This window comes from Megalobrama amblycephala, linkage group LG7, assembly GCF_018812025.1.
Source record: "Megalobrama amblycephala isolate DHTTF-2021 linkage group LG7, ASM1881202v1, whole genome shotgun sequence".
NCBI classification, from domain to species: domain Eukaryota; kingdom Metazoa; phylum Chordata; class Actinopteri; order Cypriniformes; family Xenocyprididae; genus Megalobrama; species Megalobrama amblycephala.
The window spans coordinates 7,958,929-7,982,921 of NC_063050.1; the positions used below are offsets into that span (position 1 = coordinate 7,958,929).

The 23,993-nt window shown below is 43.4% G+C and overlaps 2 protein-coding genes across 2 annotated transcripts in view; both read right to left on the reverse strand.

Annotated features, from left to right (window-relative positions):
• Positions 1–553: 553 nt before the first annotated feature.
• Positions 554–23,993, reverse strand: part of LOC125271224 (B-cell receptor CD22-like) — a 1,156,500-nt gene continuing 1,133,060 nt past the window's right edge. The window contains exons 6-13 of the mRNA XM_048195257.1: positions 22,601–22,855; positions 22,394–22,514; positions 2,256–2,383; positions 2,079–2,172; positions 1,846–1,891; positions 1,361–1,438; positions 1,211–1,288; positions 554–1,064 (exon numbers count right to left, since the gene is read on the reverse strand). Coding sequence (XP_048051214.1) covers positions 1,041–1,064; positions 1,211–1,288; positions 1,361–1,438; positions 1,846–1,891; positions 2,079–2,172; positions 2,256–2,383; positions 22,394–22,514; positions 22,601–22,855 — 824 coding nt within the window. The 3' untranslated portion in view covers positions 554–1,040. The remainder of the gene's footprint in view (positions 1,065–1,210; positions 1,289–1,360; positions 1,439–1,845; positions 1,892–2,078; positions 2,173–2,255; positions 2,384–22,393; positions 22,515–22,600; positions 22,856–23,993) is intronic.
• The window catches only part of LOC125271198 (hemicentin-1-like), a 987,774-nt gene continuing 984,031 nt past the window's right edge, over positions 20,251–23,993 (reverse strand). Inside the window, exons 15-17 of the mRNA XM_048195196.1 lie at positions 21,111–21,188; positions 20,961–21,038; positions 20,251–20,814 (exon numbers count right to left, since the gene is read on the reverse strand). Coding sequence (XP_048051153.1) covers positions 20,791–20,814; positions 20,961–21,038; positions 21,111–21,188 — 180 coding nt within the window. The 3' untranslated portion in view covers positions 20,251–20,790. The remainder of the gene's footprint in view (positions 20,815–20,960; positions 21,039–21,110; positions 21,189–23,993) is intronic.

Here is a 23,993-nt window from a genome sequence, read left to right on the forward strand (position 1 = left end):
CTGACACTCTTATTTCCCCACCAATGTGTCCCTGATCCATGTTTCCAAACAAAATCATCCGGAAGACATCCAGATTCAATAAAAGTTTACTTAAAAAAAAAACACTACTGTAATAGAGACTTAAAATTGGACACCTTTCAGCTGAAATATCAATTAGCTGTATTTGAAATAATTATTTAATTTCACTGTAAATATTCTGCTGAGATTTTATATTTCAATATAATTCCTGTAGAAATTAAATGTGCTTTTATCAGTGTTGAAAGCAGTGTGTTAGCATTCAAAAAATCTGCTGCAAATATTGCAGATGGTGAAGTATGAATGACAAAAGTGTCCATGAATGCATTTTGTGTGAAAGATGATTCACAGTCACTTATTTATGACCCAATAGAGAGAGAAAATCAAAACAGAACAAGTTTCATTTTCTATATTTAACTGTTTATGCTTCAGTGTAATGAGGAAATTAATGTCTTCTGTGTGAATGTGTAAAGAAAGTGATGCAGAAACCCATGTTCTGTACTTAAAATATTTTAATATAGATATTTTAAAAGGAATCAATACTAAATAAGTATCTTGTGAGTATCGATACATCAATACTGCGGCCCATAAGGTTTGTACAAGAACATATTACAAATAAAACTGAACATTTAAAGGGAAGACAAGAGCCAGAATAACAGAAGCTGATAATATTGAGCACTTTGAGAGCAAAAAACAACATATTCCTTTATGAATGCACACAATTATGATTTTGTTCAGTATATCAGGTTAAAATAATCAACTATGATTTAAAAGCAGGAAAATGTTGTAAAATGAAAAGCATGGCTTGTTTGCTGAACATCACTTGTGTTTTGCTCTGCTGAATTAATTTTAAAATTTATATTTACACAATAACAAGCTTTAACTTTCATTTAATTCCTCTGTTACATCATGTTTCTTCAACTATACAGAAATGAAACTCTTGTGTGACTCATCACTGATGATCCTGTCAATCACATGTGGCTCCGCCCACAGAGCTCAGGATTGGTTCCTTCATGCTCCGCCTCTTACTGCAGCATCTTCCTGTTGATCTGAACAAACAATAAGATGAAGAAAGACTGACTGAAGTTCATCAACAACATTATAAACCTTTCACAAGATCCACAAATCAATCACACTAGAGCTGAAGAGAGTTTGATTGATGATATTGAGAAGAGCTGCAGGTTCAGACACTCACTGATGGATTCTCATGTTTAGAAAAGCTCTGAGGATCAAGAGTCCTGCAGGAGTCTTCAGGAGCTCTGGGATGAACCGTCTGTGTGAAAGAGAGAGAGATCGGTCATGTGATCATCTGTGATGGATCATCTGACTGTGACGTCTCACTTACTGTGAGTGTGTCGTACAGGTCAGAGGTCGTGGACTTGAGATCAAGAGCTGTATATGAGTCTTCATTGGGATCAGAGATCTACAGGAGAGACAGAAGGACTCACATCACAAAATATCACAATAATAAAAACATGATCAGTGATACATTTACAACATATACAACAATATTCTGGATTTTCACACAATTGTACGTGAATGAAGTCATCTCTGATTGGTCATGTATCTTGTACAAAACCTGGCTTGAATTTGACAATAAATTATCATTAAGAACATAAACAGATTGGCTAAATTGATTAATAACTTGCTGAGGCCATTCACAATAACAGTCCAATAAAATAAGGCTTGTTTCTTGATTTTTTTATATTATCGTACAAACTGTTTACTGACTGGATTGTGACTTTGAGAAGGTTTGAATCCCGTCGGTCTGTACAGTTACAGTCTGAAACACAGACAACAGCTGATGTGAATCATGTTGAGATGATTTACCTGTTTCACTGTGAGATCTTCAGTTTGATCATCCCTTCGTTTCCTCCTGTTATAATGACAGACATTAACATAATATGGACTCTATTCAATTAAGAGAAAATATGAATGTTGTTTTTAAAAATTACTAATAATTAAAAACACAACTGAGCAATTTCCCACATTAGACCAAAAGTGAATTTATTCAATACAAAACTGAACTTATACAATCACTGCAGTTTTTTTATTGAGCTCACATTATAAACAGGATGATGATGAAGATGATGGTGAAGAATAATCCTCCAGATGTCGCTGCGATCACAATCACATTCCTACCAGCACCATGATGAACTGAAAGAGGAAGATCATCATGATTAACTCTCCAAACTGATGAATGATGTGAAGATACAGGAGTGTGTTAATAAAAGCTTCACCTGTGACAGTTACAGCGTCTGATCTCTGAGATCCATGTTGATTGTGAGCCTGACAGTAGAAGCGTCCACTCTGTAGTGCACTGAAACTCTGTCCAGATCCAACAGCTGAGCTTTCATTCTCCTTAAACCAGCTGATTTCTGCAGGAGGGTTTGAATCACTGCTGCAGATCAGAGTCACTGAATCTCCTGACACTATTTCACCAGATGGACTGATGGACACTGAGACGCTCTTTGGTGCATCTAAAAGAACAAAAACATGAAATCATCTCATTCAAACACAATCTCTATTTTTTTTTTTTTAAGTACAAATGAATCTGTACTCACACGTGACATTGAGCTGAACAGCAGGAGAGATGTGATTGTGTCCGTGTACAGCACAGCTATATCTGCCTGCATCCTCTCTTCTGACTGACTGCAGCAGGAGTTCATTGTTTCTGTCTCTTCTCTCAGTTAATGGCTGTGAGTTTCTGTACCAGATGAATGTTGCTCTGTCAGTCAGAGAGCAGCTGCTTTTACATGTCAGACGGACTGAATCTCCCTCTGTCACTCTCTCAGGAGACTTCACCTGAAGATCTGAACACAACACACACATTATATCTAGTGCTGCTGTCATACACTGGTTATTATTCAACATAATGCACAGAAGAAGAGAGAAACCTCATGAAAGTCACCTGTGACAGTAAGAGTCACTCCAGGTTTACCAATCCAATTCCCTGCATGTACATCAGTGATGAATCTGAAATAGTACATGCGTGAATCCTTCAGTGTCACATGACTCAGTCTGATGGTGCAGTTCTGCTGTTTATCTCCCAGATACTGAAGCCTCTGACTGTATTCAGGGTCCTTAGACAGATCTGGAGGCTCTACTGTTCCCTTTTTATCTTTTGTTTTGGTCCAGTACACTTTCTTGATCTGATGTCCAGTAGGGTATGTATAAGTGCAGTTCATTATCACTGATGAGTTTTTTAGTGCACAGATGTGTGAAGGACTGTAACTCACACCCCAATCAGCACTAGAAACCCCTGAAACACAGAATTTATACTGATTAAAGTAGAAGCAGCATGTGCATAAAAAAGTGTGTTTTCTGAAGTGTTGCGTTGACTCACCGTGAATCATGAGCAGAAAGATCAGAGGAAGAGGAGGAGCCATTGTGACTGACATCAGTATTACAAAACCTACAACAAATGTACAGTGACTTATTTTTGTTAAATGTAAGTGTTTTAAACTGTTGTAATTTATATAGTACATTAACTAAATGTGTAAATATTATTTAGTTATCTGTTTTGACACTGGAGTTTATTGAGGTTCAGACAGACTCATTGTGACTGGATTAGAAATGCTTTATTTAAGCTTAACTTCCTCTTTCAGTCCAGTTAAAATTGAGCCCCATCTACAGTAAAAGCTGTTGACCAAGATAGTCTTGTGGGTTAAGATTATAAAAATGACACCAACTTTGAAAATAACATATGTTGGTCTTTTTAATATGCCTATATTTACTAAAAACCACAACTAAATCAACAGATAAAGTTTTTAAAAGTTTTAACCACAAGGATATTTACCCCCTGAGCTGGGAAAATCATATAAAACATATACACCAACAACAGCATATTAAATCAAAAATATTAGTACAAATGCGTGTGTATACATTCAGTATACACACACTGGGGGTAGTTGTCACACTTTTACTCCAGTGAATATTTCTAAAAGTAAATTTCTTTTTAAAAGTCACTTTCCGTTCTAAGAAAACACTTTCTAAGAAACACACCTTAAGTCTTGTGTCTTAATGTGGTTTACTGTGTTCATTTGATACCCAACAGATGTTACAATACACAATGATACTGAATTATTTTAATCTAAGGCAGATTTAAATAGGTATTTGTAACCAAGATACAAAACCACTTGAATTGTTGATCTTAAACCTTAAAGTTTCTGTGACAACTAGCCCCAGTCTCCGCTATAACATATTTGAATGTAAAGATCAATTAGTAAATGATGCTCTTACCTGTTTCACCAACACTCATGACCAGTAACAAATGATCAGGATGAAACCAGCAGTGCGTTTTTATGTGATCAACACCTTATATTTACCATGAGGATATGACACCTTCTCCCAGTGCTGATATAGCGGAAGCAAAGTTAAATAATTCATTTGAATCACTTTAGAAAGAGTAATGTAAGTATATGAACTGCTCTACCTTTAACACTCACAGTTACAGCGTCTGATTTCTGAGATCCATGTTGATTGTGAGCCTGACAGAAGAAGCGTCCACTCTGTAGTGCACTGAAACTCTGTCCAGATCCAACAGCTGAGCTTTCATTCTCCTTAAACCAGCTGAAGTTCAGAGCAGGAGGGTTTGAATCACTGCTGCAGATCAGAGTCACTGAATCTCCTGACACTATTTCACCAGATCCAGTTATCAACACTGAAACATTCCTGGGAGGATCTGAAAAAAAAAAACTAAATACAGTACATTCACATCACAGACTTCGTCTATAGGATTCAATGTCACAGTTACTGAACCATCATTAACTCACACATGACGTTTAAAGTCACATTATCACAGTATTTCTCTCCATGGATCTGGATCTGCACTTGTATTCTCCACTGTCATCAGAGCTATAGTAATTAGTAATATTCAAGCTTTTGTATGTTGATATTGTTTTCTTAGCCTTTTTAGATTACATTATATTATGTTACTTATTCATATTCTATTTAAAATGCTATTTTGTATTTAATAATGTGTTTTATTATTGATTCTTCTGTTAAAATGCAAACATTATTTGAGCTTTAAAGATGTTTAAAATCACATCACATCTTGTGCTGTACTGTTGAAACATTATTTTAATGTTGTTTTTGTCATGTTATCAGGTAAGACACGGCTCGTTCTATTTATTCAAGAACGTTTTTTTAACACAGAGCAGCCTAAGCCATTCCTTGGACTCCATCCATAATAATCATACAGTGCCCTCTAGTGGTTAGCATACCCAAACTACGGTAACTTAACATGGACAAAAGACAATCTCTCAACATCTTCCCCTTTTAGAAGTTAGCAATAACAAGATCCCAAACATCTGCGTTTTGCAATATTAATTAAATCTTAAATTTTCTTAAATAATATAACAAAAATAAATGCAACAACTTTGTTATCAAATAACATTTTTTTTTTCATTACGTCTTAGCAATAGTCTCAGAACGGTGCAGGACGTCACAGGGGTAGACTGCCCTCAGTCCTGAAAGGGATTATTCTGCCCTTTTGAACATCATCAGTCTTGAAACCTAAGAGGCACCTTTATATCACGGCCCCTGGAAGTTCTTCTCACAGGAGTAGATGGCGGAAGGGGAGACCCTGGGGAAGGGCCTGCTGGTGGCTGGCTCACTGGTGATTCCGGCGGGGCAGTCACGTCTGTCGGTAGGGAACTGCTGTCCTGCTGAGACACTGTAGGCTGAGCACGTTGCTGTTCCGCAGGTGGTTCGGTCTCAGGAACAGTCTGGAGGTGACGCCTGTTCCGACGAGTCACGTTTCCGTTGGCCATCTCCACGAGGTAGGATCTCGGCTCCTTGGACTTACTGATGACCCTGGCAGGTGTTGTCCATCCCTTCTCCCCATCGAGCTTCACTCTAACAGTTTGACCAGGGTGAAGTTCAGGGAGCGCGTGTGCCGAATGCCTGCGGGTGTAGTAGAATCTGTATGAACCTTTTGCTGTTGCGTCCTTCATGTAGACTAGATCCGGGTCGAATGGACATGGCAGCAATGTCTTTTCCAGAACAGGAACAGTAGTACGGATTTGTCTACCAGTCATGAGCTGTGCTGGGCTTTCACCTGTTGCTGCGATTGGTGTAGAGCGATAACCCATAAGGACTAAGCAGGGGTCTGGCTGTTTGAGGATGTACTTGGCAGTCCGAACAGCCCTTTCGGCAGCTCCGTTCGACTGTGGATAATGTGGGCTGGAGGTAATGTGAGTGAAACCATACCTCTGTTTGAAATCTTGGAACTCGGCTGATGTGAACTGTGTCCCGTTGTCACTGACCAGTTCTAGCGGGATGCCCCATCTCACAAAAATGTGCTTGAGCTTGTTAATAACCTGCTTGCTGGTAATGGTGGTGAGGGAAGCAATCTCAATGTCTCGAGAGAAATAATCGACAGCGACAAGAAAAGTCTTACCCTCTAACTCAAACAGGTCAACGGCAATCCTTTGCCATGGGCCACTGGGCAGGGGAGTGGTTACCAGTGGTTCACGTCTTTGTGTAGGTTTGTACTCTCTGCAAAAATCACATAATTTCACTTTGTTTGTGATCTGAGCTCCAATGTTTGGCCACCAAACTGTCAACTTGGCTCGCTCCCGACATTTGGTGAGGCCCTGGTGACCTTCGTGCAGTTGGTCCAGGACCCCAGCTCTGAGTACTGCTGGAACTACTATGCGTGATATAAGACCAGACTGTCCGACTCTGATAAGTGACTTCTGGCTGCATAGTATCCACGCAGTGGTGAGCCTTCCGTCATTTTGCGAGGCCACCCTTTTCGGATGAATGTGATTACTTTTTGAAGTTCGGCATCGCTTTGTGTGACTTTGCGAATTTCCTTGAGCTTGGATGACTTGATTGGTTTGCTAGCCACCATAGTGTTCACATATTGCCTTTACTTGCGTTTCTGTTTCAGGCACGTAACTGTCTTTCAGTGGATGTCTGGAGAGTGTATCTGCAACTACTAGCTGCTTACCGGGAACATGTTCAGCAGTGACATTGAATCGCATGAGGCGCATAAGCAGTCTCTGGCAACGTAGTGGCGTTTTGTCCAGATCATATGAGTTGATCAATGGCACCAGTGGCTTGTGGTCAGTTTGTAAACGGACCCGGCCCATACCTTGGATGTAGCGGGCGAAACGTTCACAAGCCCAGACAGATGCCAGACACTCTTTTTACCTCTTCTCCACATCAGTGAGTGTGCGCGAGCAAAAGGCAACGGGCCGCAACTCTCCATCATGGTCTTGCAACAGGGCAGCACCAAGGCCATAACTGCTGGTGTCGGCACTGACCACTGTTGGTTTATTGGCGTTGTAATAACTAAGAGCTGGTGCAGCCATGAGCATTGCTTTTGCTTTGTTAAATGCTTGCTCCTGAGGCTCACCCCAAACCCACGCAGTCTCCCTCTTGAGCAGGTTAGTGAGTGGATGCAACACCGAAGACAGGCCTGGCAGGAATTTTCCAACATAGTTAACCAGTCCAAGCACCTGCCGCAGCTGCTCCACGTTGGAGGGGCTGGACATCTGAGCGATAGCCTCCACTTTGCTTTCATCAGGCTTCACACCATCCGCGCTAATGATGTGTCCAAAGAACTGCAGTTCAGTCTTTCGAAAGTGACACTTGGCCCTGTTGAGCTTGAGACCGGACGCCTTAACCGTCCGCAACACCGCGTCGAGGTGGCGGTCATGTTCCTCTTTTGTAGATCCATAAACCAGGATATCATCCATTACAACGACAGTCCCTTCTAGGCCTTTGAGCAGGTCGGTCATCAGCCGCTGGAAAATCTCAGGCGCTGATGTAATGCCAAATGGCAGACGTTTAAAGCAAAACCGGCCCATTGGGGTAATGAAGGTTGTCAATTTTTGGCAGCTGGGGTCCAATGGAATTTGCCAGAACCCGCTAGAGGCATCCAGAGTGGAGAAAACCTTGCCTCCTGCCAGCTTAGGTGTTATATCATCCAGTGTGGGCAAAATATAACGTTCACGCTTCACTCCCTTGTTCAAGCGTTTCAAATCCACACACACTCTGACCTCGTCCTTGTTGCGTTTTGGAGCGGGCACCATTGGGGCACACCAGTCTGTCGGCTCTGTAACTTCCTCAATGATTCCGAGGCTCAGCATACGCTTTAGCTCTTTCTCTACTTTTGGAAGGAGTGGAAACGGAACTCTGCGTGGCGTGTTGACGCTATACGGGACTGCTTCCTCAGTCAGCTCGATCTTTACAGGCTCACAGTTCAGTAGTCCTATTTCCCCAAACACATCACTTGTTAAGTCACTAGTGATAGCATTGACTCTTGCTACCAGCCCCATGTGCTTTGCCGCTGCCTTGCCCAACAAATTACTAACATACTGTCCTTTTACAACTGTAATCCAGTATTGGTATTTCTGACCTTTGTATGTAGTGGTGGCAAGGAACTTACCCACGCATCGGACTTTCCCACCTGGGCTGTACACTGTTGGCCTGGACTTGTTCAGTTTTGGTTTTTGACGTAGTCTGCTGAAAGCCTCTTAAATCATAATGGTGGTATCCGCACCTGTGTCGATTTTAAAATCCGCTGGACTGCCATTCACAAGTAGCTCTACATCCCAGTCAGTATCGGGGTTTGACTCCTCGATGATGTTTGGCTTTGACTTTGTGGTTGCTCTCAGGAATAATTCTCCAATAAAAAATGAATCCTCGTCTGAATCCATAACGGCCTCTGCTCTGACTTCTTTCAGCATCTTGGATTTACACACGGCCTCGAAATGTCCGATTTTATTGCACTTTCTGCACCTTTTGTTACGGGCTGGACAACTTTCCTTTTTATCATGCATCCTGTTGCATCTCTGACAGTTCAGTTTGTTCTTGCTGTATTTCTGTCCTTGTCCCTGCCGTGGTTTATCATAGCTCCTCCTTGTACTATTATACTGTTTCCGTCTCACCTCATTCACTGTTGTTTCCACGCGCTCTGCACTTTGTTGTTTCACTTGTTCACTTTGCCGTGCAAGCTGGATGGCTCTCTCCAGAGTCAGGTCAGCCTCTAGCTGGAGTTTTTGCGAAACATCTTTGTCCATTATCCCGATGACGATCCGGTCCCGGATCTGCTCGTCCTACCGAACTCGCAGTGCTGCGCGAGCTCGTACAGGCTCCGCACGAAAGCTTCAACTGTCTCACCGGCCCTTTGGTTCCGCTTATGAAAACAGGCGCGATCGTGGATGACATTTCTTTTCGGGACAAAGTGTTCATCAAACTTCTGCATCACTAGATTAAACTCATACTCTGGATGTGGCATGTCCTCGGTTGCCGCAGGAAACACAAACGAGCCGTAAATAGGTTCGGCATCTCTCCCCATCGAGTACAAGAGCGAGTTCACCTGCACTTCGCTGCTCTCTTTGTCCAGTTTCGATGCAACTCTAAACCGGGAGAATCTCTGCCGCCATGTAGGCCACTCCGCTGGCTGCGAGAAATCGAACGGCTCGGGAGGTCCAAACTTTGCCATTTTGCTCTTGATGTCGGCGTGGAGTACTTAATTCTGACACCATGTCATGTTATCAGGTAAGACACGGCTCGTTCTATTTATTCAAGAAATAAAGATTTTTTATTTGACTACAACACAGAGCAGCCTAAGCCATTCCTTGGACTCCATCCATAATAATCATACAGTGCCCTCTAGTGGTTAGCATACCCAAACTACGGTAACTTAACATGGACAAAAGACAATCTCTCAACAGTTTTAATGATCAGCCCAGTTTACTTTCACTTTTAAACAAAAGGAGGGACAAATGAACTCAAACTTCAAAGAATATACTTACATCTGACATTGAGTTTAACAGCAGGAGATCTGTAACTGTGTCCATCTGCACCACAGCTATATCTGCCTGTATCTTTTCTGCTGACTCTCCCGAGGTCGAGCTGGTTTCCAATTATTCCTGTAGTTACTAGCTGTGAGTTTCTGTACCAGATGAATGTTGCTCTGTCAGTCAGAGTGCAGCTGCTTTTACATGTCAGACGGACTGAATCTCCCTCTGTCACTCTCTCAGGAGACTCCACCTGAAGATCTGAACACAACACACACATTATATCTAGTGCTGCTGTCATACACTGATTATTATTCAACATAATGCACAGAAGAAGAGAGAAACCTCATGTGACAGTAAGAGTCACTCCAGGAACACCAATCCAATTACTATCAGGTTTATTAGTGATGAATTTGAAACTTGATGAAAAGTACTTGTGTGAATCCTTCTGTGTCACATGATTCAGTCTGATGGTGCAGTTCTGCTGTTTATCTCCCAGATACTGAAGCCTCTGACTGTATTCAGGGTCCTCAGACAGATCTAGAAACTCTCCATCCTCTTTTACAGCACCTTTGGTCCAGTACACTTTCATGATCTGATGTCCAGTAGGGTATATATAAGTGCAGACTAACTGGACCAGGCTGATCAGTCACAATCTATCTTTCTAATATTGAGTTATTATCAGTCACGCAACATTTACAGGAGAGACTCACCTGCAATCATAAAAACCAGAAGAGAAATAGCCGGTATCAGTGACATCACTGCAGAAAATTAAATAATTTCACAAATGAACAACACATCAGCTTTAGCTTCAAAAACACAATAACTTCAGTCTATTGTACTCTCACACACTGAATTCTCACATGAGCTCTGGATGTTCAGAGATTATTATGAAAGAAAATGTTTCTCAGAAGTTTCTTCTGTGAATGGAGATTCATTATTTATTCAGTATTCATCACTGAACAAGTGTAACTCTTACCGTGTTCTAGTTTCAGACAGCAAACAGACTCCAGGAGAGTGAACTGCAAATGCGAGCTGTTTTTGCTTTTTTTCCTTCCTCTTTTTAAAGTCTATTGTAGTGACCTGCCCCATCCCGAGACAGGAACAACCCAAATTAAATCACTTGCAAAGAATGAATGAAACATCTTTCAAGAAGAATGATTATTTATTTATATATTTATTTATTTATTTATTTTATCAATGCATGACTGCAGATATTTCATAGTAATATTCAGATGAAACTCAGTGTGAAGAGAATCTTCCTGTCACCATGATCAGCATTCATGAGGTTTCTGAATAGTTAGTGTTTGAAGAGGCGTGTCTGCTGTAAGAGATGCACTGCTATGATTGGCTGAAATAAGTAGGGCTGCCCTCAACTAAAGATTTTTATTGTCGACTAGTAGTTGTTCATTTGGAGTGATTATTCAACTAATTTCACTTTTATTACTAAACCATATAAACCATAATAATGAGCCTTTAATTGCCTGCATAGACTATCAGTGCTCAAGAACACATACTGAAGGCGCAATCTGTTTATTTTTTCAATGTGACAAAACTCAAAACTTCTGGAATAGTTTATATCTTCATACAATAAACACTTAGATTCTTCCAAAAGCTTTCAGTTACAATATATAATCTGTTACTATAAAAGGTACAAATAATACTCCAATGATTTACATATTTTTTTTTTTATTTTTTTTTTTATTTTGTTTGGAAAAAATATTATTCATAAGCAAAAATTCTCGCAGACTACATTTTCACATTCCTTAATTAAAATTTACACATTTCTCAAATCTCTTGAAAAAAAAAAAGTGATTCTTGAAATATGATTGTGTTTTGGGTAACGTCACTGATGCATAATGTTTCCTCTATATGAGTGTATTGTAACATATGGGATGTGACAACGGAGTGGGAGATCCAAATGCAAGCTTTATTAACAGAAGAGCGTGGTCAAAGAGGCAGTAGGTCAATCACTGGCAAACAGTAACAGGAAGGCAAGGCAAAAGGGTAATCCAAAAACACAGGCAAGGGTCAAGGCAGGCAGCAAACAATCATTATACAAGGAAACAGTCTAGGGTCAAAACACAGGCTAGGCTAGGCAAGGCAAGGCAAGGCAAGGCAAGGAACAAGGAACACAAAGACGAAGATGAAAACTAGAGCAAACAAAGGCTAAACAATACTAACAATGTTTTTCCTCATCTATAAGGTGTCCCATATATGAAATGGATTCTTGGCTAAAAATATTTTACCGCTAAGATTGTTAAATTAACAGATATTGTTATACACCCCAAAACCAAAAAAGGACTAAAATATAGCCTGTCCGTATGGGAGTTAAGGATCAATCACACAAGCTCTGAGAGCTTTGAAACTTGACATGTTTGTAGTCAGGAAGTTGATTTAACTACTAGAAAAGACTGGATGTGAATATCTTAATGTATGGAATAAATAGAGACATATAAACACATACGTAAAATAAGCGGACATGCACAAATTTAATATTTATACAGAATGTTTTCATTTACTTTGTGGTTGCTTAGCCAGGTATTATCATAGAAACACATATGATGACTTGTCAGAAAGGTGGGATTGTGCTGAATCCAGCAATACCAAATAAATATAGCATGACAAATCTGTGTTCTGTCACTCAATGTATGAGGTCTCTAAAATGAAAGAACACTGGACAAAATAGTCTCAAGTCCAAATCACATTATGAGTGGTGAGAAGAATGTTGACAAATTCATTGTTACTGCAAAGTAAGTTACATTAGGTAAGTGCTGATCTATATTTATGATGCATTTAATAATGATACATTTCATAAGGCACAGTATACTATACAATTAATATGAAACACAGATCCAATAGAATTTTGTTTTGGTCAAGTCATTACTGAATAATGGAAAATAATATTGTTAGCTTTTGTCTGTCCAGATCAGCAGTGGGCAGTAGAGCCTGCACTGCTTACTTCACCCCATTGGTGTGATCTTTGAGTAAATAAGAACAAGATATTAGATATATTTAATTTGAGTTTTTGATTGGTCTAGTGCAGTGGTTCCCAAACCTGTCCTGGAGGACCCCCAGCCCTGCACATTTTGTATGTCGCCCTCATATGACACACCTGATTCAACTCATGTGCTCATTAGTAGAGACAACAAGACCTGAAATGGGTGTGTCAGAAATAGGGAGACATACAAAAAGTGCAGGGCTGGGGGGTCCTCCAGGACAGGTTTGGGAACCACTGGTCTAGTGGGCAGGGCAGGGCAGGGCAGGGCAGGGCAGGGCAGGGCAGGGCAGGGCAGGGCAGGGCAGGGCAGGGCAGGGCAGGGCAGGGCAGGGCAGGGCAGGGCAGGGCAGGGCAGGGCAGGGCAGGGCAGGGCAGGGCAGGGCAGGGCAGGGCAGGGCAGGGCAGGGCAGGGCAGGGCAGGGCAGGGCAGGGCAGGGCAGGGCAGGGCAGGGCAGGGCAGGGCAGGGCAGGGCAGGGCAGGGCAGGGCAGGGCAGGGCAGGGCAGGGCAGGGCAGGGCAGGGCAGGGCAGGGCAGGGCAGGGCAGGGCAGGGCAGGGCAGGGCAGGGCAGGGCAGGGCAGGGCAGGGCAGGGCAGGGCAGGGCAGGGCAGGGCAGGGCAGGGCAGGGCAGGGCAGGGCAGGGCAGGGCAGGGCAGGGCAGGGCAGGGCAGGGCAGGGCAGGGCAGGGCAGGGCAGGGCAGGGCAGGGCAGGGCAGGGCAGGGCAGGGCAGGGCAGGGCAGGGCAGGGCAGGGCAGGGCAGGGCAGGGCAGGGCAGGGCAGGGCAGGGCAGGGCAGGGCAGGGCAGGGCAGGGCAGGGCAGGGCAGGGCAGGGCAGGGCAGGGCAGGGCAGGGCAGGGCAGGGCAGGGCAGGGCAGGGCAGGGCAGGGCAGGGCAGGGCAGGGCAGGGCAGGGCAGGGCAGGGCAGGGCAGGGCAGGGCAGGGCAGGGCAGGGCAGGGCAGGGCAGGGCAGGGCAGGGCAGGGCAGGGCAGGGCAGGGCAGGGCAGGGCAGGGCAGGGCAGGGCAGGGCAGGGCAGGGCAGGGCAGGGCAGGGCAGGGCAGGGCAGGGCAGGGCAGGGCAGGGCAGGGCAGGGCAGGGCAGGGCAGGGCAGGGCAGGGCAGGGCAGGGCAGGGCAGGGCAGGGCAGGGCAGGGCAGGGCAGGGCAGGGCAGGGCAGGGCAGGGCAGGGCAGGGCAGGGCAGGGCAGGGCAGGGCAGGGCAGGGCAGGGCAGGGCAGGGCAGGGCAGGGCAGGGCAGGGCAGGGCAGGGCAGGGCAGGGCAGGGCAGGGCAGGGCAGGGCAGGGCAGGGCAGGGCAGGGCAGGGCAGGGCAGGGCAGGGCAGGGCAGGGCAGGGCAGGGCAGGGCAGGGCAGGGCAGGGCAGGGCAGGGCAGGGCAGGGCAGGGCAGGGCAGGGCAGGGCAGGGCAGGGCAGGGCAGGGCAGGGCAGGGCAGGGCAGGGCAGGGCAGGGCAGGGCAGGGCAGGGCAGGGCAGGGCAGGGCAGGGCAGGGCAGGGCAGGGCAGGGCAGGGCAGGGCAGGGCAGGGCAGGGCAGGGCAGGGCAGGGCAGGGCAGGGCAGGGCAGGGCAGGGCAGGGCAGGGCAGGGCAGGGCAGGGCAGGGCAGGGCAGGGCAGGGCAGGGCAGGGCAGGGCAGGGCAGGGCAGGGCAGGGCAGGGCAGGGCAGGGCAGGGCAGGGCAGGGCAGGGCAGGGCAGGGCAGGGCAGGGCAGGGCAGGGCAGGGCAGGGCAGGGCAGGGCAGGGCAGGGCAGGGCAGGGCAGGGCAGGGCAGGGCAGGGCAGGGCAGGGCAGGGCAGGGCAGGGCAGGGCAGGGCAGGGCAGGGCAGGGCAGGGCAGGGCAGGGCAGGGCAGGGCAGGGCAGGGCAGGGCAGGGCAGGGCAGGGCAGGGCAGGGCAGGGCAGGGCAGGGCAGGGCAGGGCAGGGCAGGGCAGGGCAGGGCAGGGCAGGGCAGGGCAGGGCAGGGCAGGGCAGGGCAGGGCAGGGCAGGGCAGGGCAGGGCAGGGCAGGGCAGGGCAGGGCAGGGCAGGGCAGGGCAGGGCAGGGCAGGGCAGGGCAGGGCAGGGCAGGGCAGGGCAGGGCAGGGCAGGGCAGGGCAGGGCAGGGCAGGGCAGGGCAGGGCAGGGCAGGGCAGGGCAGGGCAGGGCAGGGCAGGGCAGGGCAGGGCAGGGCAGGGCAGGGCAGGGCAGGGCAGGGCAGGGCAGGGCAGGGCAGGGCAGGGCAGGGCAGGGCAGGGCAGGGCAGGGCAGGGCAGGGCAGGGCAGGGCAGGGCAGGGCAGGGCAGGGCAGGGCAGGGCAGGGCAGGGCAGGGCAGGGCAGGGCAGGGCAGGGCAGGGCAGGGCAGGGCAGGGCAGGGCAGGGCAGGGCAGGGCAGGGCAGGGCAGGGCAGGGCAGGGCAGGGCAGGGCAGGGCAGGGCAGGGCAGGGCAGGGCAGGGCAGGGCAGGGCAGGGCAGGGCAGGGCAGGGCAGGGCAGGGCAGGGCAGGGCAGGGCAGGGCAGGGCAGGGCAGGGCAGGGCAGGGCAGGGCAGGGCAGGGCAGGGCAGGGCAGGGCAGGGCAGGGCAGGGCAGGGCAGGGCAGGGCAGGGCAGGGCAGGGCAGGGCAGGGCAGGGCAGGGCAGGGCAGGGCAGGGCAGGGCAGGGCAGGGCAGGGCAGGGCAGGGCAGGGCAGGGCAGGGCAGGGCAGGGCAGGGCAGGGCAGGGCAGGGCAGGGCAGGGCAGGGCAGGGCAGGGCAGGGCAGGGCAGGGCAGGGCAGGGCAGGGCAGGGCAGGGCAGGGCAGGGCAGGGCAGGGCAGGGCAGGGCAGGGCAGGGCAGGGCAGGGCAGGGCAGGGCAGGGCAGGGCAGGGCAGGGCAGGGCAGGGCAGGGCAGGGCAGGGCAGGGCAGGGCAGGGCAGGGCAGGGCAGGGCAGGGCAATCTTTTATGCACACACAGACATCAAGAATCAGCCTGTAAATCTCAACGACGGTGACAAGCAACATATTCTGATCAACAGATCAACTCTGAACATTAAAAAAACAAGCTACTAAAAAGTCGCATAAACAGAACAAAATAAATATGAGAATAAAAGAAATTACTAAGACAATTCAGCTCATAATTTATTCATGCAGCAATGCATGATGGGAGCCATGGATGAATTTTGATTGGTGGCTCCCAGAATGCACTGCAACATGCTTTATTATTCTCACCACTGTTGAGATTCACAGGCTGATTCTTGATGTCTGTGTGTGCCTAAAAAAGCTTTTTTTTTTTTTTTTTTTAAATCAGAACAACTTTTGGGAAATCATTTGGATTATATGGGAAAAGCTGATCTTCTGCTGTAGAATCACAGTGCTGCTGTAATCAATAATGTAAATCTAACTCAGAGATTGGGCTCTAAATTAGTTCAGTGATTCAGATCAAATAACGATTATGTGAAAACATAACCAACACTACCTGATTATCTTTTCCATTTTTTTGTCTGGATGTTATAACTCAGTTAAAACAGCTCAAACTAAATTTTATTTTAAAAAGTCAAGGGTCAAGAGCCCAACTAAAGCAAACGCCGATCTCCACGATGGTGGCTTAAAAATTGTGATTTTCTCCTTTGGTGATTCTGCTTGTTATCATCAGGTATCTTCAATAATGGTCAATCATCACTGTTAATCACTTAATTAACTCATTAACTTTAACACCGCTTCAGTGTTCATTTAACACTCTTATTTTAACAATTTAACACTCTTGAGTATGGTCTCACATATACTAGTTAATTTAACACTGCAGTTTTTGCTGTGTAGTTTTAAAACAGTTTTTGGCTTTTTATAAAATAATCTAATAACAAACATTCTTTTGCAGTTGAGACCGGTTATTTGTATATAGCAGCATTTAACCTTATTTATAGGGAATTTTATTGTTTTTATTGTTTTTATTGTGTTAAGTAAATGTCCTTCATTAAACATTAAAAAGCTAAAGAAAATACAGAAGATTTTATGTAAAATTATGGTTATAAACTATTTAATTTTTAATAAAATACAGTTTATAACCATAATTTTACATAAAATCTTCTGTATTTTCTTTAACTAAAATTATGGTTATAAACTGTATTTTATTAAAAATTAAATAAGAAAATCCCGTAAAAAAACGGTAATTTTCTGGCAGCAGGGGCGCCAGAAAAATACCATAAAATAACGGAAAATAGCCATTATTTTAAGACATTTAATAAGACATTTATTTTCCGTTAATTTAAGGTATTTTTCTGGCGCCCCTGCTGTTTTTTTACGGGATTTTTTTTTTATTTATTTTTAATAAAATACAGTTTATAACCATAATTTTACATAAAATCTTCTGTATTTTCTTTAGCTTTTTAATGTAAAATTGTGGTTATAAACCATTTAATTTTTAATAAAATACAGTTTATAACCAAAATTTTACATAAAATCTTCTGTATTTTCTTTAACTTTTTAATGTAAAATTATGGTTATAAACTGTATTTTATTAAAAATTAAATGGTTTATAACCACAATAGAATCCCGTAAAAAAAAAAAAAAAAAACTTTTCACGTAATTTTTTTACAGTTTATCTATGTTTTTTTTCTGACAGTATTTTTCTGTTTTTAAACTGACATTTTCTGGCACCCCTGCCAGAAAATGGGGGAGAATGGTAATAGAATTAGCCTGCTCAATGACATGCTAATGTCATCTTTCTTCCTTTGCACAAATGGTCAGGGTGATTGTCTTGATAGGCTTATCTGCTAGCCTATCTATTCCCTTGTTTGCTTCTCTTGGAGGTGTGAGTTTTGGAGTCCTGTGCTTTTCATCATGGCAGATGAGGTGATGAGGGGAGTCTTCCTCATGTCTGCCTGCTGATCACAACATAATCTAGCGTTAGCATCAGTTCTGGCAGGTCACGTTAGTCAAGCTCGCATCAGCTGACTCCGAGGTGACTTACATCTACCTACAGGAATACGACGCCTATCACAGCATCTATATATAAGCTCCTCAGTATTATCAGCAACTATTGCATTCTCAGGAGCAAATTACCCTCCTCCATCCCCAGCTCCTCCTCTCTTCAGTCAGTACTGGCCTTATTATTCCCCCTGAATCAGACTATTCTTGAAAGATGTGTACGTTAAATTATGACATTAATGATATCTGCATATGTTGGTCCTGTTCTGTTTACCCTCAGGGGTTTATTGCTGCTCTCCCTGCTCTTATCCATGCTACACTCTCAGAAAATAAAGTACATAATTGTACCTTTAGGGGTACAATGGCTTGTCACTGGGGCTGTACCCTCAAGGGTACAAATTTGTACCTTAAGACCAGTTTTGTACCTTTGGTGACAATTTTGTACCTTTATTTAAATTTTTTTTTACAAAATTGGCTTTGACAGCATACAATCGTTGACTATAATGAGATATATATATATTTTACACACACACACACGCTGAATTAAAATCAGAATTTATTAAATCCTTTTCATTTTCACATTTTACAACATTTCATTTGAAACACATTTTTAAACATTCCATATGAGTCCATCTTGCTGGGTGTTAAAAAGTAACACTGAAGCAGTTTAGTTGGGCTCTTGACTCTATTTATTAACATTAATTTATCTCTGGCTGCTCCAACTTTGTGTTTGTAGAGCACATTTGTTATGGCCAGAGAAACTCTGATCTGAGCTGTGTTTCCCAAAAGTGCTGTGAGCCAAAGCTGATCAATTTAGGTTTACAATGCTTTGGGAAGCACAGTCATAATGGTTGTGTTTTCTCATTGTGAAATTGTCAGATTCATTGATGACATCCAGTATTAACTGATGATATAGATGTTATATTATTTCTTTATAGTAAATCTCTGTTAGCGCTTGAGATCCAGCAGAGCTTTTATAATCTGAAGGGTTTTTTTTTAAACACACACAGACATCAAGAATCAGCATATGACCTCAACAATGGTGACAATCAAACAAAGTGCTTCATGTTGCAGTGCATGATGGGAGCCACCAATCAAAACTCATCCATGGCTCCCATCATGCATTGCTGCATGAATAAATTATGCAGCTGAATTGTCCTGTAATTTTCGTAGATTGTTCATGTTTGCTTTTATTTTTCTGTTGTTTTGTTGTGACAGTAGCTTGTTTTGTGATGTTCAGAGTTGATCTGTTTGTCAGTATTTTGTATTTATTTATCGTCACCGTTCTTGAGAATCAGATGCTGATTCTTGATGTCTGTGTGTGTCTAAACGCTGAAGCTTCAGTGCACAATCTATTATTCTTAAAAAAAAAAAGTCATACTGCTGTTGGATCTCAAGCTGTAAAATCAAAGGACTACAATCATTAATACTAAAGCAACACATCAAGCACACAGTCAGAGATTCAGACTCTAAACAACATCAGGCCATCACATGATGATATCATCATCAAATTATATTGTGACCAGATCCTATTTTCTCTGACCATAACAAATGTGCTTTACAAACACAAAGTTGGAGCAGCCAGAGAAAAATTAATAACAAAAGGTAAAGAGTCAAGAGCCCAACTAAAGCAAACGCTGACCTCTTCCATGGTGACTTGAAATGAAACATTCCATAAAACATTAATTAACACCTTTTTTCTCTCTTTCCTTCAATGATTCTGCTTATTAACATCAGTTGTCCCCACTAATCGTCAATCAATTATCTCATTAACGTTAGCTTCAGTGTTACTTTTTAACACCTGGCAAAATGGACAGCCTCTGCTAAGCCTCATATATGTCATTAAAGTCTTTAAACAACTTTATATATCATTAAAATCTTTAAACAACAACTTTTACAAAAAAAAAAAAAAAAAAAAAGGCTTAGCAGAGGCTGTCTCTTGATATTGTACCTTAACCTTTAAAAGAAACGGTACATATATGTACCTTTTAATGCTTGGGAACATATATGTACCTTTTTGACCCTCAAAAAGGAACAAACATGTACCTTGAGGTCCAATAATAAGCCCTATGGGGTACGTTAGTGTAGATTGTACCTTGGGGGACAGAAATGGACTCCTACTGTATCCTTATTTCTGACAGTGTAGGCTGCATGGATGCGCAGGGAGTTCTTGCCCAGAACAGAACCATACCGCCAATACAAACTCTATGCATTATCTATCATATTTGACGATAGTGGTCCTGACAGAAGTTCTTGTTGTTCCTCTGTCCTTCGGTGATTCTGCTCGTTATCACCTAATTATCTTATTAACTCCAGCATGTTTCTGTGTTACATTTAACAGCCTGTAGTGTGCACACTGAGTAGTGTCCAGTTCATCTGGGCTAACCAATGTGGGGCCTCCATGGAAACTGTGGACAAAAATGTCTGGGCCCCAGTTAGACAGCCCAGGTGACACCCATCTGGGCCCCACCATGCTGTGCTGACTGGGATATGTGACACGGGCCAGCTGAATATATCAGGGGTGTTTTGGAGCAAACATTAAAAAAAGTATTGAAATCATGTGAAAGTGATGCAGAAACCCATGTTTTGTAATTTGTAATATTTTTTTAATGGAATCGAAACCCAATAAGTAGCTTGTGAGTATCGATACATCAATACTGCAGCCCATAACGTTTGTACAAGCACATATTACAAATAAAACTGAATATTACAAATAAAACTGAACATTTAAAGGGAACACAAGAGCCAGAATAACAGAAGCTGATAATATTGAGCACTTTGAGAGCAAAAAACAACATATTCCTTTATGAATGCACACAATTATGATTTTGTTCAGTATATCAGGGTAAAATAATCAACTATGATTTAAAAGCAGGAAAATGTTGTAAAATGAAAAGCATGGCTTGTTTGCTGAACATCACTTGTGTTTTGCTCTGTGAATTAATTTTAACATTTATATTTACACAATAACAAACTTTTAACTTTCATTTCATTTCCTCTGTTATATCATGTTTCTTCAACTATACAGAAATGAAACTCTTGTGTGACTCATCACTGATGATCCTGTCAATCACATGTGGCTCCGCCCACAGAGCTCAGGATTGGTTTCTTCATGCTCCGCCTCTTACTGCAGCATCTTCCTGTTGATCTGAACAAACAATAAGATGAAGAAAGACTGACTGAAGTTCATCAACAACATTATAAACCTTTCACAAGATCCACAAATCAATCACACTAGAGCTGAAGAGAGTTTGATGGATGATATTGAGAAGAGCTGCAGGTTCAGACACTCACTGATGGATTCTCATGTTTAGAAAAGCTCTGAGGATCAAGAGTCCTGCAGGAGTCTTCAGGAGCTCTGGGATGAACCGTCTGTGTGAAAGAGAGAGAGATCGGTCATGTGATCATCTGTGATGGATCATCTGACTGTGACGTCTCACTTACTGTGAGTGTGTCGTACAGGTCAGAGGTCGTGGACTTGAGCTCAAGAGCTGTATATGTGTCTTCATTGGGATCAGAGATCTACAGGAGAGACAGAAGGACACACATCACAAAATATCACAATAATAAAAACATGATCAGTGATAGATTTACAAATATATACACATTAATGGAAACACAAAAAAATGACTGGAAAAAGATCCCTGACAGTGTTGAAAGTAAAGGGCTTTTTCATGGGACGCCGTTCACTTTTCTTGTCTTCGTACTGCCTCTCATGTGTACAGATGTACAGAAGCGGGAGCGTTTGCTCATCTGAGACGATTACTGAATAAATATTTTATTCCATGTTGTATGAAAACAAAAGGTATATGTTGCTTTCTCTAAATCTGAGCATAGCTGATATTAGACCATGTTTTTTGACCACATAAAAGATAAATGAATGATAAATGATTGTACGTGAATGAAGTCATCTCTGATTGGTCATGTATCTTGTACAAAACCCTTAATGGCTTGAATCATCATAAATTTGACTATAAATTATCATTAAGAACATAAACATATTGGCTAAATTGACTAAAAACTTGCTAAGGCCATTCACAACTGTCTAATAAAATTAGGCTTGTTTCTTGATTTTTTTTATATTATCGTACAAACTGGTTACTGACTGGATTGTGACTTTGAGAAAGTTTGTACAGTTACAGTCTGAAACACAGACAACAGCTGATGTGAATCATGTTGAGATGATTTACCTGTTTCGCTGTGAGATCTTCAGTTTGATCATCCCTTCGTTTCCTCCTGTTGTAATGACAGACATTAATATCATATGGACTCTATTAAATTAAGAGAAAATATGAATGTTGATTTTAAAAATTACTAATAATTAAAAACACAACTGAGCAATTTCTTACATTAAATCAAAAGTGAACTTATTCAATACAAAACTGAACTTGTGCAACCACTGCAGTTTTTTATTGATCTCACATTATTAACAGGATGATGATGATGATGATGATGAACAATAATCCTCCAGATGTCGCTGTGATCACAATCACATTAATAACATCACCATGATGAACTGAAAGAGGAAGATCGTCATGATTAACTCTCCAAACTGATGAATGATGTGAAGATACAGGAGTGTGTTAATAAAAGCTTCACCTGTGACAGTTACAGCGTCTGATCTCTGAGATCCATGTTGATTGTGAGCCTGACAGTAGAAGCGTCCACTCTGTAGTGCACTGAAACTCTGTCCAGATCCAACAGCTGAGCTTTCATTCTCCTTAAACCAGCTGAAGTTCAGAGCAGGAGGGTTTAAATCACTGCTGCAGATCAGAGTCACTGAATCTCCTGAGCAAATCTGACCAGACTGAATGATGGAGATGGAGACTGAGACGCTCCTGGGAGGGTCTATAATGAATGAAAAAGAAATTTTAATGAATATTAGAAAATTATGAATTTGGATGTGATAAATGTGATGATGATCATTAACTCACACATGACGTTTAAAGTCACATTATCAGAGTATTTCTCTCCATGTTCATTGATGGACTTGCACTTGTATTCTCCACTGTCATCAGAGCTGATCTTTGAGATGCTGTAGATTCTTCCAGATCCTACAAACGTTCCTCTTTTAAACCAGCTGATTTCTGCAGGAGGGTTTGAATCACTGCTGCAGATCAGAGTCACTGAATCTCCTGACACTATTTCACCAGATGGACTGATGGAGATCACTGGATTCTCTGGAGGATCTACAGGAGAAATATGTAATATCAAGACTCCACATGAAAAATAAGAGTGTGAATAATACACTCTAAAAAATGCTGGGTTAAAAACAACCCAAGTTGGGTTGAAAATGGACAAACCCAGCGATTGGGTTGTTTTAACTCAGCGGTTGGGTTAAATGTTTGCCCAACCTGCTGGGTAGTTTTATTTAAACCCAACTGTTGTTTAAAAATTGCTATATGGCTAGCTTAAAATGAACCCAAAATAGTTGGGAAATTAAAAACCAGATGCAATTAGAGGCAACAATAATAGACAAAAGGTGAATGTTTATTAATAAGCTTTGATATTTTATTAATATACATTTAATAGTTTAATAGTTTATTAATATAAATTTATTAATAAGCAATTTAATAAATGTTTATTGTTTAATAATTATTCATTGAACATTAATAAATTGTTACAGTAGACAGGAGACAGACACAGATGTAACAGGTAACGGTTGCTTTATTTGACCACAGTAGAGCAGGGTGAAACACACAGGTAGGTGAACTGGTTGTAGATTGACTTGAGCAGGTAATACAAGGTATATTTACTGTCCTTTTCTTTGCAGGTAGATACACGCTGGAGCTTGGAGATCGCTGGAGAACTTGGGAGCTGACGGGAACACACTCACACAGCAGACGAGGCACACAGAGGGAAGAGACACGCTGGAGGCAGGTGAGTATTCGAAGAGGAGTCCTTGAGGTAAGCATAACATTGAGGGTATGCGAACGAGACCGGACGTGGAGTGCTGTGTGCGTGTGTGCTTTATAGTGCTGTTGATGAATTGAGTGATGAGGTGCAGGTGGCGGTGATCAGTACTCTGGAGAAGGTGCGTGCTGTGATTGGGTGATGTTGGAACCTGACGTGTCTGTGACAGACCCTCTCGCTCTCTCGGAACCAGTAATCCACTGCTGGAACGTTGGAGGGTTCCCCATCCCAGGGGAACAGTGGGGGTTGGTAACCGAGTACGCACTGGAACGGTGTGAGTCCTGTAGTCGACTGCCGGAGAGAGTTTTGGGCGTACTCGGCCCAACCCAGGAACTGGTTCCAAGAGTCCTGGTGGTCATGACAGAAGGTATGGAGGAAGCGGCCAATCTCCTGTACCTTCCTCTCCGTCTGCCC